At 47.7% G+C, this 16,777-nt stretch overlaps 1 protein-coding gene across 5 annotated transcripts in view; it reads right to left on the bottom strand.

The window, feature by feature from the left end:
• The window catches only part of GGT7 (gamma-glutamyltransferase 7), a 36,045-nt gene that overhangs the window by 18,623 nt on the left and 645 nt on the right, over positions 1-16,777 (bottom strand). For 2 of the 5 annotated variants that reach the window (XM_008995480.5, XM_078371062.1), the window contains exons 2-7: positions 6,616-6,851; positions 6,123-6,274; positions 4,780-4,909; positions 3,569-3,636; positions 3,283-3,356; positions 2,754-2,950 (exon numbers count right to left, since the gene is read on the bottom strand). In XM_008995480.5, coding sequence (XP_008993728.1) covers positions 2,754-2,950; positions 3,283-3,356; positions 3,569-3,636; positions 4,780-4,909; positions 6,123-6,274; positions 6,616-6,851 — 857 coding nt within the window. The remainder of the gene's footprint in view (positions 1-2,753; positions 2,951-3,282; positions 3,357-3,568; positions 3,637-4,779; positions 4,910-6,122; positions 6,275-6,615; positions 6,852-16,777) is intronic. The other 3 variants (XM_002747257.6, XM_035298045.3, XM_035298046.3) reach the window with 2 other exon arrangements.

Here is a 16,777-nt window from a genome sequence, read left to right as displayed (position 1 = left end):
GAGAGCAAATCCAAACACTATGGATTGAGAACCTGGACCCAGAAGAATCTCAAGTCAGTAATCTCCTGGACCTTCCAGTCTGTTTGAGTGGAGAGAGAGAGAGAAAGAGAAAGAGGGAGGAGCAAATCCAAACACTATGGATTGAGAACCTGGACCCAGAAGAATCTCAAGTCAGTAATCTCCTGGACCTTCCAGTCTGTTTGAGTGGAGAGAGAGAGAGAAAGAGAAAGAGGAAGAGCAAATCCAAACACTATAGATTGAGAACCTGGACCCAGAAGAATCTCAAGTCAGTAATCTCCTGGACCTTCCAGTCTGTTTGAGTGGAGAGAGAGAGAGAAAGAGAAAGAGGGAGAGCAAATCCAAACACTATGGATTGAGAACCTGGACCCAGAAGAATCTCAAGTCAGTAATCTCCTGGACCTTCCAGTCTGTTTGAGTGGAGAGAGAGAGAGAAAGAGAAAGAGGGAGAGCAAATCCAAACACTATGGATTGAGAACCTGGACCCAGAAGAATCTCAAGTCAGTAATCTCCTGGACCTTCCAGTCTGTTTGAGTGGAGAGACAGAGAGAAAGAGAAAGAGGGAGAGCAAATCCAAACACTATGGATTGAGAACCTGGACCCAGAAGAATCTCAAGTCAGTAATCTCCTGGACCTTCCAGTCTGTTTGAGTGGAGAGAGAGAGAGAAAGAGAAAGAGGGAGAGCAAATCCAAACACTATGGATTGAGAACCTGGACCCAGAAGAATCTCAAGTCAGTAATCTCCTGGACCTTCCAGTCTGTTTGAGTGGAGAGAGAGAGAGAAAGAGAAAGAGGGAGAGCAAATCCAAACACTATGGATTGAGAACCTGGACCCAGAAGAATCTCAAGTCAGTAATCTCCTGGACCTTCCAGTCTGTTTGAGTGGAGAGACAGAGAGAAAGAGAAAGAGGGAGAGCAAATCCAAACACTATGGATTGAGAACCTGGACCCAGAAGAATCTCAAGTCAGTAATCTCCTGGACCTTCCAGTCTGTTTGAGTGGAGAGAGAGAGAGAAAGAGAAAGAGGGAGAGCAAATCCAAACACTATGGATTGAGAACCTGGACCCAGAAGAATCTCAAGTCAGTAATCTCCTGGACCTTCCAGTCTGTTTGAGTGGAGAGACAGAGAGAAAGAGAAAGAGGGAGAGCAAATCCAAACACTATGGATTGAGAACCTGGACCCAGAAGAATCTCAAGTCAGTAATCTCCTGGACCTTCCAGTCTGTTTGAGTGGAGAGAGAGAGAGAAAGAGAAAGAGGGAGAGCAAATCCAAACACTATGGATTGAGAACCTGGACCCAGAAGAATCTCAAGTCAGTAATCTCCTGGACCTTCCAGTCTGTTTGAGTGGAGAGACAGAGAGAAAGAGAAAGAGGGAGAGCAAATCCAAACACTATGGATTGAGAACCTGGACCCAGAAGAATCTCAAGTCAGTAATCTCCTGGACCTTCCAGTCTGTTTGAGTGGAGAGAGAGAGAGAAAGAGAAAGAGGGAGAGCAAATCCAAACACTATGGATTGAGAACCTGGACCCAGAAGAATCTCAAGTCAGTAATCTCCTGGACCTTCCAGTCTGTTTGAGTGGAGAGAGAGAGAGAAAGAGAAAGAGGGAGGAGCAAATCCAAACACTATGGATTGAGAACCTGGACCCAGAAGAATCTCAAGTCAGTAATCTCCTGGACCTTCCAGTCTGTTTGAGTCTATTGGCACATCCCGTGCCCAGCATAGGGCCTGGCACAGAGTTGGCACTTTGTGAAAGTTGAATGAATAACAGACCCATTTAATTCTCACAACCATATGGCAGAGACAGATATAATCATCCCCATTGGTCAAATGAGAGAACCACTGAGTTGGTCTATGCATCCTTATCTTGAACATAATTTTTCCTTACGCGTTTTGCACTATTAATGACAGTTCTCACACCTGTTACTGCCTGAGACTGGGACTCTTTGGGGTTGGATGGTAACCTTCTGTGTCAGTCTCCCCAGTTCTGGTAGTCAACAGTGAAAGAGGTGCTTCCCTCAGTCCCTAGAAAACCTGAGAGCTGGGAGGAATTGTGAGCTTAGGGAAGCTGAGGCTGATACTTGGTCTCCACCACGCCTGGAAGGGACATGATAAGCCCCTACACAGGTTGGCATCACCCCTGAGAAGCCCAAAGGTATCTCTGAATCAAGATAGAATACTTCTGGCCAGGCACGGTGGCTCACACTTACAGTCCCAGCACTTTGGGAGGCCAAGACGGGTAGATCACTTGATGTCAGGAGTTCGAGACAAGCCTGGCCAACATGGTGAAACCCTGTCTCTACTAAAAATACAAAATCAGCTGGGCTTGTTGGTGCACACCTGTAATCCCAGTTACTTGGGAGGCTGAGGCAGGAGGATCACTTGAACCTGGGAGGCAGAGGTTGCAGTGAGCCAACATGGCAACACTGCACTCCACCCTGGGTGACAAAGCGAAACGCCATTTGAAAAAAAAAAAAAAAAAAGAACACTTTTATCATCCCAGGAGGTTTTTCATGTCATAGCCCAGTCAACTCCTCCTGGCCCCACCAACCACTGATCTGATTACTGTTGATAGAGGTTAGTTTTGACTATTCTAGAATTTCAAATGAACATAATCCACAGTAAATATGTATAGAAAGAAAGGGAGGAAAGGAAGGAAGGAAAAAAAGGGGATGAGGATGTCCTGCAATAGGGACCTTGGGGCACGCCCCCACCTGTACAATGCTAGCACTCACCTCGGCTACCATCTCCAGAGTGAGGTTGCCGCCAGCGTAGAAGGCGGCCGGGCCAGAGGTGCCAAGTGTATCCAGCACCTCAGCCAGGTCGGGCCGACGCAGCAGCGAGCCAGGTAGTGGCGGGCGGCCCAATGGCAGGAATGTCTCTTGGAAGTGCTCGGACATGTTGGGTGGCAGCTGTTCAGCCAGGGCACGGGCTAGGGGCAGGGATGGGAGGCTGGGCAGGGCGGGGCGCCAGGACTGGACCAGATGAGACGTGCAATAGGTGGCGTAGATGGGAGCTGAGTGGTCCGCCCTATGTGTCCCGGCCCCCCAGGAGCCTCTTAAGGGGGAGGCAGGGATGTCTAAGGGCCCTTCCCAGACCCCCCCTCCTTTGAGGCCACCTCCAGGTGAGGGTGGGATAAGGTGGGAAGGGGGTCTGAGGAGCAAACTGGAATAGAGGTCCTCTTTGGCTTGGGCTCCCAAAACTCAAGATTCTACCTCTCTCTGTCAACCTCAAGTCTCTCCCAAATCCCCAGGCCCCACTGACCTAGATCATGAGTCACGTTGAAGCCATCTTGGGCCACAGCTGCTGCGAAGGCCAGGACTTGGGACCATGGCAGCCTGGGGGGGCCGGAGAGCAGGGGGTGGAGGAGGTCCTGGGGGAAGGAGGAGGGGTCCTGGGGGGAGGGGGGTTCCTGGGAAGGAGAGTCCTGGCAAGGGAAGGGGATATTAGGAGGGGGAGTTTGGAAAGGAAGAATCCAGGGAAGTAGGAGAAGGCCACCCAAGGAGAGATACAAACAGGGGTCCCTGGTCCCCAGGGGGAGGGTTGTTACCTGCCATAGAGCTGGTGAGCTTCATGTAGCCCCTTCACCATTCCGGGAACCCCCACCAAGAGCCCAGGCTGGGCAAGGCGGGCAGGCGAGGGAGAGAGGAGACCAGGTCACTGGAAGGGGGGGGCTGGGCTGAACTCCGCAGAGCCCCAAGCCAGGGATGGCTGGCACAGGGGAGAGACACAGGGCAAGTATCCCAAGGGAGGGACAAGCTTTCCCAAGCAGGCAGCCCTCCCATCTCCCTGACTTCCTATCAGCAAATGCAGAAAGGCCTCTTTTAGCTGCCATAGTTGAGAGATTTATAAATTAAGCAAAACCTTTCAAGAGCCAGGATGTAACCAGTTTAGACAGACACTTGTCTACATTGGATTTTACCAACCCCTGCCCCTTTTTTTTTTTTTTTGAGACAGGGTTTTGTTCTGTCACCCAGGCTGGATAGAGCCATGGTCATAGCTCACTGTGGCCTCCAACTCCTGGGCTCAAGTCAAGTGATCCTTGGCACATGCTACCATGCCTGGCTAATTTCAAAACATGTTTTGTAGAGATAAAGTCTCACTATGTTGCTCAGGCTGGTCTCAAGCTCCTGGCCTCAAGCAATCCTCCTGCCTTGGCTTCCCAAAGTGCTGGGATTACAGGTATAAGCCACCGTGCCCAGGCAACCCTGCCTTTTAAAATGTTGAACAAGGAACCTTCATTTAACCTATTCAGTTTCACACCATCATTACTCTGAGCTCTCAAGACTCGGGGGTGTGCTTGGCTTTTGTCACTGCACTAAGTACCCAGTTTTCCAAGTTATTCAATTTCTTCTTTTTCTCTCAGCAGACAGTTGGTTTGCCTCTAGCAGTTCCCCTCTAATCTTCCAATATGTGAGGGGCTAGGAAAGTTACAGTCAACTGGCTCAGAGTGAGATGTGTGAGTTTTATTACATCAACTTTGTGACATTTCAGGGTACTCAGTAGGCTTTTTTCTTCCTTCCTTACCTCAGCCAGACAGGTAAGACTGCCAGAGAAGTAAGGTGTTGCAGTATTACCTGTAATCAACCATCCACATTTTCTGGTTCATTATTTTATTTTGGGGGCTGCCTGTCTTACACATAGCCCAAGAGAATCCTGCTCAACTCTTTTTCCCACTCACATGGTAAATACTCAGCAAATTAATGCCTGGGTTAGCAGAAGGGCAATGAAGAGAGATTCCCCTGAAATTTCTCTTCTCACCAGGGTCCCCACCTTGGTCTCCCAGGATCTTTGCAGGGTCTCTTCCCTGAGGGCCCCCGGTGCGGACTCCCGGAAATCAATTAGGTGGCTCTCATTTCGACGGATGTCATGTACCAGCATCACGCCCCCACTGGGAGAAACACAGAAGGGGAAGGGTGATGGTAACATGCTACCCCTCTGTACAATTAACCTGCTGCCCCTCCATCCTCAGTGGTGAGAGATGTAGGCTTGGTTTGTCATTTGGGGTCAGGTGTCTGAGTCCCCTCCCCAGCATGGATTCATAGACTCAGCCACCCTAAGAGGATGGGAGTGAAATCAAGGGGGTTGGAGACTCAGGGTCCATGGACTTCTTCCAGCCTGTCACTGGAGACTTTAATCCCTGTTTAGGAAAAGCCCAGAGACTGGGAGAACAGGATGTTCTGCCCCATGCTCCCACCCTGGACCAGAGCTGGATCCCTGCCAGCTTCCTGCACCTGCCTACTTGCTATGTCCCTTGCCCCTCCCCCAGGACTGGATTATGTAAGGATAAAACATGCAAAACCAAAGCGGAATGTCTTTGGTACAGCTTGGAGGGCTGGTCTTACAGGAACCAAGATAGGTAACTTAGTCAGCTTGTTCCTTTTCTGTGGCTTATTTACACCTAAAATGCCCACAGCTAAATGACAAAATAAGGAAAGCAGGACAGAGAAACAAGAGCAAACTGGATAGTGCATGCCCCATCATGGGAAGCAGCTTCTATTCCACTCCAGATAATTTCAGCCACGTGACAATGTGGGCCCAAGTTCTTACCAGATCTTCCGATTGTTCAAGAGATGTTGGAAATCTGGATTTTTATGAAAATTCTCAACTTTTTAACAAGAGCAACCAAAAGTTTAAGACAGTTCAGTGTCCAAACCAAACCAGTCTGTGTGCCAGGTGTTGCCCATGGGTGGGCAGTTTGTAACTTCTGTTTTTAAGAGTTCTTAACGTGGCTTATTTTTGGAGGATAGATGGTCCAATGCTTTTTATCAGACCCACAGGGATTTGTTATCCTAAAAGTTTAAGTATCATTGCCTTAATTGATGACAGTATACCTCCACCTGTGCACCTCAATTTATGGTTTACAAGTTTCTTTCCATTTTTTTTTTTTAAAGCTTCTGAAAACACTTTCAAGTTTTCCATTAGGTAGCTTTGCTCTTCTGACTCCATCCAGGGAGAAGGGGGTGAAATTTGGTGTAGAAAGAGAAAATGCAAGGAGTTGGGGCCCAACTGCCCTTCTTCCTAAGTTAGGAGTGCTTCACAGGCCTACAGACCAGGAGGCAAGAAGTAGGCATGGTGGACCCCGGATCTCCACTGCTCCTTACCCGCCCAGGCCAGAACTGTGCGGAGCCACGATTCCCAAACACAAGGCTGCTGCCACAGCTGCATCCACAGAAGATCCCTGTTTATTGAGCACCTCGATGCCCAGTGAAGTGCAGCGAGCAGCATCCGTCACCACAGCACCCTGCTGGAAGATCTGGGAGGGGAGAGAGGACTTGGTGGGGGGCAGGAGTAGCTGTCCACCTCCCTAGGGCACCTCCACTAGCCCTAGAACTGTACAGGGGGTAGGGTCGAAGCCCTGCCTTCTTTTCCTCTTGACTCTCCTCTCATTACCCCAAGTGCCTTCTAATGGATCGAGTCCCTTCCTTGTTCCCTCCCCTTCAGGCGCTGGAGCTCCTCTCTTTGGGACCTTCCTCTCCCAAGTTACTACCCTCTCCCCTTCCACCTCTCAGTCATTCCTCAGTTTCCACAGCCCCTCAAACATTACCCTACTCTCTCCTAGCCAGTTCCCTCCCCCTCCCCATTTGTCCCCCTCACCTGGGGGTCCCCGAAGTAGATCTGCATGACCAGCGCCACGGTGACACCGGTGGCGAAGGTGAGGCAGGCTGTGACGATGACCGTGAGCCCGTCCTGGCGGCAGGAGCACTCGGCCGCTGCCGCGGAGAACGGGTCTTTGCGCGTCTCGCGTAGCGGTGACCCGTCTTGGCTGCCCATCTCCGAAGACGACGAAGGCAGCCGCTGCAGCCGCGCCGACTTCAGGAAGGAGTCTGGGTCTGAACAAAGGCACCCGGGGTCGGTCTGGGCACCTCCCACCTGGCCCTGCCCACTCTCCAGGAGGGACTATGCAGCGCTTCCCCTGCTCCGCCCCTGCCACACAACCCCCGACTGGCCAGCACTACTCACGGCTCCCCATTTTCCCCATGTACCCCAGGACAGGTGGAAGTAGTGGTGCCCGACTGGGAAGAGACAGGGATCCCCCAAGCTGGGCAGCAGGGAGGCTGGATTCTTGCCCCTGCCTGATACCTAGACCAAATTACCTGGCACCCAGGGCCCAGGGCTGGGAACACTTGCGGGGGTGGGGGTGGGGTGGGGAAGGGGTTGGGGGGTGGTTCCAGCCCTCCCTGGAAATCAGATCCTGTCCCAGTTGGGGTCCAGCCTTCTGTGCAAGGAGGCAGCTACATAAATAGAGTGGAGGGACCCTGGCTTCCAACCTGACTTCAGTTATCTGTTCACTCCTTCCTTAAATACGGAGAGCCCTATGCCAGGTGCCAGAGGAAAGAAACAGATAGTTCCTGCCCTCATGGGGTTCATAGAGCCCGGGAAGAAAAAGCCAATCAGCAAGTAAACAAAGGAGTCTATAATTACAAGTTGGAGCAGATGCTGTAAAGAAAAAGAAAGATGAAATAACAGAGAATAATGGTGGTAGGAGAGGCAGGATTCCTTAGCTGCAGATATCAGGGAAGACCTCTCAGGAAGTGACTTTTAAGCTGAAAACTGGGCCGGGCACGGTGGCTCACGCCTGTAATCCCAGCACTTTGGGAGGCCGAGGCGGGTGGATCACGAGGTCAAGAGATCGAGACCATCCTGGTCAACATGGTGAAACCCCGTCTCTACTAAAGATACAAAAAATTAGTTGGGCATGGTGGCACGTGCCTGTAATCCCAGCTACTCGGGAGGCTGAGGCAGGAGAATTGCCTGAACCCAGGAGGCGGAGGTTGCGGTGAGCTGAGATCATGCCATTGCACTCCAGCCTGGGTAACAGGAGCGAAACTCCATCTCAAAAAAAAAAAAAAAGAAAAAAAAAAAAAGCTGAAAACGGAGGGAGAAGAAGCAGCCAGCTATAATGTAGAGCAAGGAGTATGTGTGTGGAGTGTTCTGGAAAGAGGAAACAGCAGATGCAAAGACCCTAAGGTGGGAATGAGCTTGGTATATTAGAAAAAAAATAATTAAGGTCTGGGTGGCTCTGGTGTAGCAGGCATGGGGAAAGAGTAGTAAGGGAAGAAGTAAAGAAGTAAAGGAAGCTAGGCCAGATACATGCAGCATGTCATGGCTCACACCAGGAATCCCAGCACGTTGGGAGCCCGGGGGCGGGGGGGGGCGTTCACTTGAGGTCAGGAGTTCGAGACCAGCCTGGCCAACATGGTGAAACCCTGGCTCTACTAAAAAATACAAAAATTACTGTAGCCTTATAGTATAGTTTGAAGTCAAGTAGTGTGATGCCTCCAGCTTTGTTCTTTTTGCTTGGGATTGTCTTGGCTATGCAGGCTCTCCTTTGGTTCCTTATGAAGTTTAAGGTGGTTTTTTCCAGTTGTGTGAAGAAGGTCAATGGTAGCTTGATGGGGATAGCATTGAATCCATAAATTACTTTGGGCAGTATGGCCATTTTCACGACTTTGATTCTTCCTAACCATGAGCATGGAGTGTTTTTCCATCTGTTTGTGTCCTCTCTTATTTCCTTGAGCAGTGGTTTGTAGTTCTCCTTGAAGAGGTCCTTCACATCCTTTGTTAGTTGTATTCCTAGGTATTTTATTCTCTTTGTAGCAATTGTAAATGGGAGTTTGCTCAATATCTGGCTCTCTGTTTGTATGTTATTGGTGTATAGGAATGTTTGTGATTTTTGCACATTGATTTTGTATCCTGAGACTTTGCTGAAGTTGCTTATTATCTTAAGGAGATTTTGGGCTGAGACCAAGAAGATGGGGTCTTCTAAATATAAAATCATGTCGTCTGCAAACAGAGACAATTTGACTTCCTCTTTTCCTAATTAAATACCCTTTATTTATTTTTTTTTCTTGCCTGATTGCTCTGGCTAGAACTTCCAATACTATGTTGAATAGAAATGGTAAAAGAGGGCACCCTTGTCTAGTGCCAGTTTTCAAAAGGAATAGTACTGGTACCAAAACAGAGATATAGACCAATGGAACAGAACAGAGGCCTCGTAGGCAATACCACACACCTACAACCATCTGATCTTTGACAAACCTAACAAAAACAAGCAATGGGGAAAGGATTCCCTATTTAATAAATGGTGTTGGGAAAACTGGCTGACCATGTGCAGAAAGCTGAAACTGAACTCATTCCTTACACCTTACACAAAAATTAACTCCACATGGATCAAAAATTTAAATATAAGACCTAACACCATAAAAACCCTAGAAGAAAACATAGGCAATACCATTCAGGACATAGGCATAGGCAAGAACTTCATGACTAAAACACCAAAAGCCAAAATAGACAAATGGGATCTAATTAAACTTAAGAGCTTCTGCACAGCAAAAGAAAAAATAATTAGAGTGAACTGGCAACCAACAGAATGGGAAAAAATTTTTGCAATCTACCCATCTGACAAAGGGCTAATATCCAGAATCTACAAAGAACTAAAACAAATTTACAAGAAACAAACAAACAACCCCATAAAAAAGTGGGTGAAAATATGAACAGGCACTTTTCAAAAGAAGACATTTATGCGGCCAACAAACATATGAAAAAATGCTCATCATCACTGGTCATTAGAGAAATGCAAATCGAAACCACATCAAGGTGCCGGGCATGGTAGCTTACACCTATAATCCCAGCATTTTGGGAGGTCGAGATGGGTGGATCACCTGAGGTCAGGAGTTTGAGACCAGCCTGACCAACATGGAGAAACCCTGTCTCTACTAAAAATACAAAATTAGTTGGGCATGGTGACACATGCCTGTAATCCCAGCTACTCGGGAACCTGAGGCAGGAGAATGGCTTGAATCCAGGAGGCGGAGGTTGTGGTGAGCCAAGATCATGCCATTGCACTCCAGCCTGGGCAACAAGAGTGAAATGCTGTCTCAAGAAACAAAACAAAACAAAACAAAACAAAACAAAACACCACATTGAGATACCATCTCACACTAGTTACAATGGAGATCATTAAAAAATCTGGAGACAACAGATGCTGGAGAGGACATGGAGAAATAGGAACACTTTCACACTGTTGGTAGGAGTGTAAATTAGTGCAACCATTGTGGAAGACAGTGTGGTGATTCCTCAAGGATCTAGAAATAGAAATATCATTTGACCCAGCAATCCCATTATTGGGTATATACCCAAAGGATTATAAATCATTCTGTTATAAAGACACATGCACACATATGTTTGTTGTGGCACTGTTTACAATAGCAAAGACTTGGAACCAACCCAAATGCCCATCGATGATAGACTGTAAAAAGAAAATGCGGCTCATATACACCATGGAATAGTATGCAGCCATAAAAAGGGATCAGAATGATGCCCAATGCCCATCAACCCAAATGCCCATCAAGGATAGACTGGAAAAAGAAAATGCGTCACATATACACGATAGAATACTATGCAGCTATAAAAAGGGATGAGAATCAAGGCTGATACCTTGATCTTATGCTGATACCTTTGCAGGGACACGGATGAAGCTGGAAACCATCATTCTCAGCAAACTAACACAAGAACAGAAAACCAAACACTGCATGTTCTCACTCATAAGTGGGTGTTGAACAATGAGGACACATGGACACAGGGAGGGGAACATCACACACTGGGGTCTGTTGGGGGGTGGGGGGCTAGGGGAGTGATAGTAGGGGGTGGGGAGGTTGGGGAGGGATAACATTAGGATAAATACCTAATGTGGGTGATGGGGGGATGGAGGCAGTAAACCACCATGGCATGTGTATACCTATGCGACAATCCTGTAAGATCTGCATATGTACCCCATAACTTAAAGTGTAATTAAAAAATACAAAAATTAGCTGCGCATGGTGATGTGTGCCTGTAATTCCAGCAACTTGGGAGTCTGAGGCACAACAGTCACTTGAACCCACAAGGTGGAGGTTGCAGTCAGCAGAGATTGCACCACTACACTCCAGCTTGGGTGACAGAGTGAAACTCTCTTTCAAAAGAATAAAAAAAAGATACGAGGGGCTCTAACAGCCTGGTGAGAAGCTTGGGTTTACTATAAGGATTATGGGAAGTCACTACTAGAGAGTTTTAAGCAACAATGTGAAACCATCTGTTCTGTGTTTTGTTGTTGTTTGAGACAGGGTCTGGCTCTGTCACCCCAGTTGGAGTGCAGTGGCAACATCTCAGCCCGCTGCAAACTCCGCCTCCCTGCAACCTCTGCCTCCCAAGCTCAAACCATCCTCCCACCTCTGCTCAGCCTCCCGAGTAGCTGGGACTACAGGCATGCACTATCATACCCGGCAAATTTTTGTATCTTTTGTAGAGATGCGTTTTTGCCATGTTGCCCAAGCTGGTCTCAAACTCCTGGCCTCAAGTGATCTGCCCACCTCGGCCTCCTAAAGAGCTGGGATTACAGGTGTGAGCCACCATGTCAGGTCTGTTGTGTTTTAAAAAGATCACTCTGTCACCAAGGCTGAAGGGCAGTGGCACAATCTTGGCTCACTGCAACCTCCACCTCCCAGGTTCAAGTGATTCTCCTGCCTTAGTCTCCCGAGTATCTGGGATTACAGGAGCACGCCACCACACCCGGATAATTTTTTTGTATTTTTAGTAGAGGTGGGGTCTTACCATGTTGGTCAGTCTGGTCTTGATCTCCTGACCTCAGGTGATCCACCTGTCTCAGCTTCCCAAAGTGTGGGGATTATAGGTGTGAGCCATTGCACCCTGATATTTTAAACTACATTTTCAAAAAAAGGTTATCTTCTGAGAGTCTCCCTCATGTGATCATGCTTGCTCTAACCCTCAACATCACAAAGTCTGTAAATAAAACTGGAATTCATCCAACAGACAGATGTTAAACTCTCACCGTGGGTACAGAACTCTCCTTGGCCCCTAGGAGTTTCTCTTTTTTTCTTTTTTTAATGGAGACAAAATTGCCCAGGCTGTTCTCAAACTCCTGGGCTCAAATGAGCCTTCCACCTCAACCTCCCAAAGTGTTGGTATTACAGGCATGAGCGAACACACCTGGCACTAGAAGTTTCAAAAGAAGTGTGGGAAAGGGTTTTGAATTTCTATTTACTGATGCTAATTATATATTAAGCATTTTACATATATTCCCTCATAAGTGTTCCCAAGACTTTATGAAATAAGTCCCACTGTCCCCACTTTACAGATGAGAAAACTAAGACCGAGAAAGGTGATATTGCCCATCTCAGGTCATAAAATGAATGTGAGCCAGGTTTGGTGGCTCATGTCTGTAATCCCAGTGCTTTGGGAGGCTGAGGTAGGAAGATTGAGCCCAGGTGTTCAAGACCAGCCTGGGCAATACAGAGAGAGTCTCATCTCTACAAAAAAAATTTTTTTTTTAATTAGCCAGGCATGGAGGTGTACACTGTTGTCCCAGCGACTTGGAAGGCTGAGGTAGGAGCATCACTTGAGCCTGGGAGTTTGAGGTTGCAGTGAGCCATGATCACACCACTGCACTCCAGCCTGGCCGACAGGGTGAGACCCTGTCTCAAAAAGATTAAAGTAAAATATAAAATAAAATAAAATGAGTAAGCGGTAGAACTGAGAGTCTGTGTAACTAGAAAGCCTCCTTCCCATTGCTCCACACGGTATTAAGAGCCATTTCCAGCCTCAGGAACCAACCTCACAAGCAATTTTTGTTGCTATTTCTTGGTATTTATTGTTTCGTTTCTGAGACATAGTCCTCCTGCCCAGGCTGGAGTGCAGTGGCACGATCTCAGCTCACTGCAACTTCCGCCTCTGGGTTCAAGCAATTCTCATGCCTCAGCCTCCCAGGAAGCTGAGATTACAGGCATGCAGCACCATGCTCAGCTAATTTTTGTATTTTTAGTAGAGACAGGGTTTCACCATGTTGGCCAGGCTGGTCTCGAACTCCTGGCGTCAAGCAATCCATCCGCCTTGGCTTCCCAAAATCCTGGGATTATAGGCGTAAGCCACTGTGCCCAGCCCTGTGTATGGTTTAATTTGTTTCCTCCAGTCAGATATAAGGATCCAGGAGGTAAAGGTGACATGCCCCTATCAGAGCTATTCAAGACTCTACTTTGCTGGTTTGTCATACAGTTATTCATTTATACAATAAAAATATTTACTGAGTGGCCGGGCACGGTGGCTCATGCCTGTAATCCCAGCACTTTGGGAGGCCGAGGTGGGTGGATCACAAGGTCAGGAGTTGGAGAACAGCCTGATCAACATGGCGAAACCCTGTCTCTAAAAAATATATATATATATATATTTACTGAGTACCTACTATGTGCACTGTGGAAGTGCTAGGGCAATAATAGTGTTGATTTTACTGACAAGGAAGAGCAACAGCAGGATACTGGAAAAATATTAATTTGCAACCAGAAGAAACAAGTCTTTTGGAAGGAAGATGACAAGTATAATTTTGGTTATTATAAATTCGTGGGACACCAGAAGAAGCTGTCTGGAGGCAGTTAGCCTAGAAGATATCTAATTTTTATCTGCTTGGATACCGCTTCTCATCCAATTTTCTTTTAAGGAACATTCTCTCTCCTCTCTCAGCCAATTCCCTCATCCCTGACCAAAGTATATAACTCAGACTTGGCCAATCAGAACAGGCACCTTTGTGCAGTAACAGGCAAGTGAACAAAACCAGGCCAATAAGACCCAAACTTGTTCTTTTGCTGGAACTATTGGGAAAGAGAAAGGCTCTCTTTCCATTCAACTTACGTTGCTAAGTTGGTAGGATGTAAGCCTGTAGCTGCTGGGGGCATCTTGCCCACGATAAGATAGGAGGTCTTTTGACAATGAAGCCCACCAAAGGAAGGCAGAGCAAAAGATGGAGAAAAGTCCATTCCTTTTTAGGTACCTTAATCCAGCTATGCCTGAAAACCCATAGCCCTGGACTTTTCATTCATGCTTCATGGTAGATTCTCTTTTTGGATGTAGCTCAGTTAAGCTGGGCTTATGACAAGATAATCCTGAACAGAATTGATTATACAAGTCCAGAGTTTAGGGCAGTAATCTTGGTTGGAGGCTGAAGTCATCCCTGGCTTGTTGTTTAGTCCCTTAAGAGAAGAATCATATATATAATATAATATATATAATATAATTTTGAGACAGGGTCTCACTTTGCTGCCCAGGCTGGAGTGCAGTGGTGTGATCTCAGCTCACTGCAGCCTCCACCTTCAGGGTTCAAGCCTTCTGCTCACCTCAGCCTCCAAAGTAGCTGAGACTACAGACATGCACCACCATGCCTGGCTAATTTCTGTATTTTTTGTAGAGACAGGGTTTTGCCATGTTGCCCAGGCTGATTTTGAATTCCTGAGCTCAAGCAATCTGCTCACCTTGGCCTCCCAAAATGCTGGGATTACAGGTGTGTGCCACCATGCCTGGCAGAATCACTAAAGATGTTTGAAACAGGGAGTGACATGACCATAAGTGCAAGATAGATGGATTGGGGTGGGGACTGGGGCAAGAGGTAGAAGGCAAAAGGAGACTATGAGTAATATTGGTAAGAGAGGTTGGTGACTTAGTCTACAGTAGTGGTGACAGGGATGATGAGTAGGAATTTGGAAGATACTTAGGAGGGAAGCAGAGAGCATCTGATCACCATTTGGAAGTGAGAGGAAAAGGGGGAGTCTAGCATGCCATTCCTTCTTGGGAGATTGGGTGAATGGCAGTGTCACTAATGGAGAATAGCACTGGAGGAAGAGCAGGTGCATGGGGAAGGGACATGAGGAATTCAGCATAGAACACGCTAGAGATGGGGCACTTCCAGGACATCTGGAGGCAGAGGCCTGGGAGAGAAAGGAACACATGGGCTTGGAGCTCAGAAGAGAAGATAGAAATTATTTCCCAACCTTGGAATGATCACTGTCTAGCTCTGTTTCACACAGAGCCTGATGTGGGGTGCCTGGCACTTGGGTTTAGGGAAAGGCAGGCTAGAGGCTAGCTAGGCACAACCAAGGTCCTGGCTAAGAGGATGGTGCTGTGCCACTAGGTGGCACCAACAAGCTGAGAACATAGGAGGTTATGTCAGCCTGCAGTCTGGTCCAGGTGAACCAAGGGAGCCTTGGAGCTTAGAAGTAGGATTGAGAGACATGGCATTCAAATGATTACACTGATATCATGGCAACATACAAACCTGGCGCATAAACCTGACATAAGGTGTAAGCTCCCAGAAGCTCAGATGACTAGGGTCTCTGCTGGATTTCCATACAGGTGATGGTAGAACCTGTACTGAATTTCCCAAAATACTCCCCGAGGTTTTGAAACTTGCTCTCTCCTACCATTCTTTCTTCCTGAGATCTTCTCTCTTATGCATTTATTCATTCAATATTTATTGAGTGCACAACAAACAAAAAGATATAAGGTTTTTCGTTTTTGTTTTGAGGCGGAGTCTCACTCTGTTGCCTAGGCTGGAGTGCAGTGGCACCATCTCAGCTCACTGTAACCTCTGCCTCTTGGGTTTGAGCGATTCTCCTGCCTCAGCCTCCCGAGTAGCTGGGATTACAGGGACCCACGATTATGCCCAGCTAATTTTTGCATTTTTAGTAGAGATGGGGTTTCACCATGTTGGCCAGGATGATCTTGAACTCCTGACCTAAAGTGGTCCACCCGCCTCAGCCTCCCAAAATGCTGGGATTACAAGCATGAGACACTGCTCCTGGCCTAGAGATGAGGTCTTGATGCTGGAGAAAGGAGAGTGAACAAAATAGTCATAATCCCTGCTGCCTTTATGGGGCTTACAGACAGGGAGTAATCAGATAATTGTACAAATAAATAATCACAGATTTGGGTAAATGCTAAGACATTTAGAGAGGGCCAGAAGAAAACATGTCAGGCAGTTCCAATCTCTAGGTCAGGAGAGACAGGCGTTCTCTGTTGAGCTGGAAGAGGAAACTAAGGCCCAGGACAGGGTAGGTGTGCCCATTGTCACTCCATGAGTCAGGGCTGTATTAGGAGCAGAAGACTCACTCCTGACTACTGAATAAAAGGCCTGACTTCAGGCTAATATCCATCACGACACGTCTTCCCACTCCTCTCCCTGCTACCTCCTGATTCCACTCCCTTTGGAAAAGAAGTTTTGGTCTGCAGCCCTGACATTTGATTCCCATAAACCTCTAAGCCCCATCTTCATTACTTCCTCACCCCCATCCCGTATAGAGTGCAGTCCAGTCAGGTTGACAAGGGCTGCTGGTCAGTGCCAGATGATCAGGAAGTGTAGAGAGGGAGAGAATTTTTGGGCCTCTCAGATTGAGAGCAGCTAGAGAAGGGCCAGGCTGGGAAAGCAGCATCTGCCAGGCTGGTAAGAGACAAGGCTCAAGTGCAGGCACTGTGAGGAAGTGAGAGTGAGGTAGAAGGATGCTCTAATGCCCGGAAGTGACGTGCAGGGACAGAGGGATGGGGGATGAAGGATGAAGAATGGAGGGGAGGATGGAGCTGGGCCACATGGCTAGGAGGAAGAGCAGTGGGCAAGGAATGCACAGAGAGCTCTTTGCCCCCAGGTCTCTTTCAATCCCTGTCTCCTCCCTCTCTACCCCCTCCTCTCACAATTCCAGCAGAGGGTTGAAGGGAACACAGTAAAATCCTGGAGACTGCTTCCTAGGGAGCAGAGTATCTTACTAATATCCCGGCCAGATCCATGGATCCGGGAGGGGTAGGGTAATCCACAGGACAGTGAAGGCGCTCTAGTCCTCAAGGACTTTGAGAGGTCATGGGTCCATGCCTTTATCTCCCAATACCTAGCAGAGGGGAATCATACTCTCTTTACCCCTCCCTAGACATGAAGAGATTCTCCGCTTTT

Source organism: Callithrix jacchus, chromosome 5 (genome assembly GCF_049354715.1).
Source record: "Callithrix jacchus isolate 240 chromosome 5, calJac240_pri, whole genome shotgun sequence".
In the NCBI taxonomy this organism is placed as follows: Eukaryota; Metazoa; Chordata; class Mammalia; order Primates; family Cebidae; genus Callithrix; species Callithrix jacchus.
Note: the sequence above shows the minus strand (reverse complement) of the source record. Positions and strands in the feature narration are given on the sequence as shown.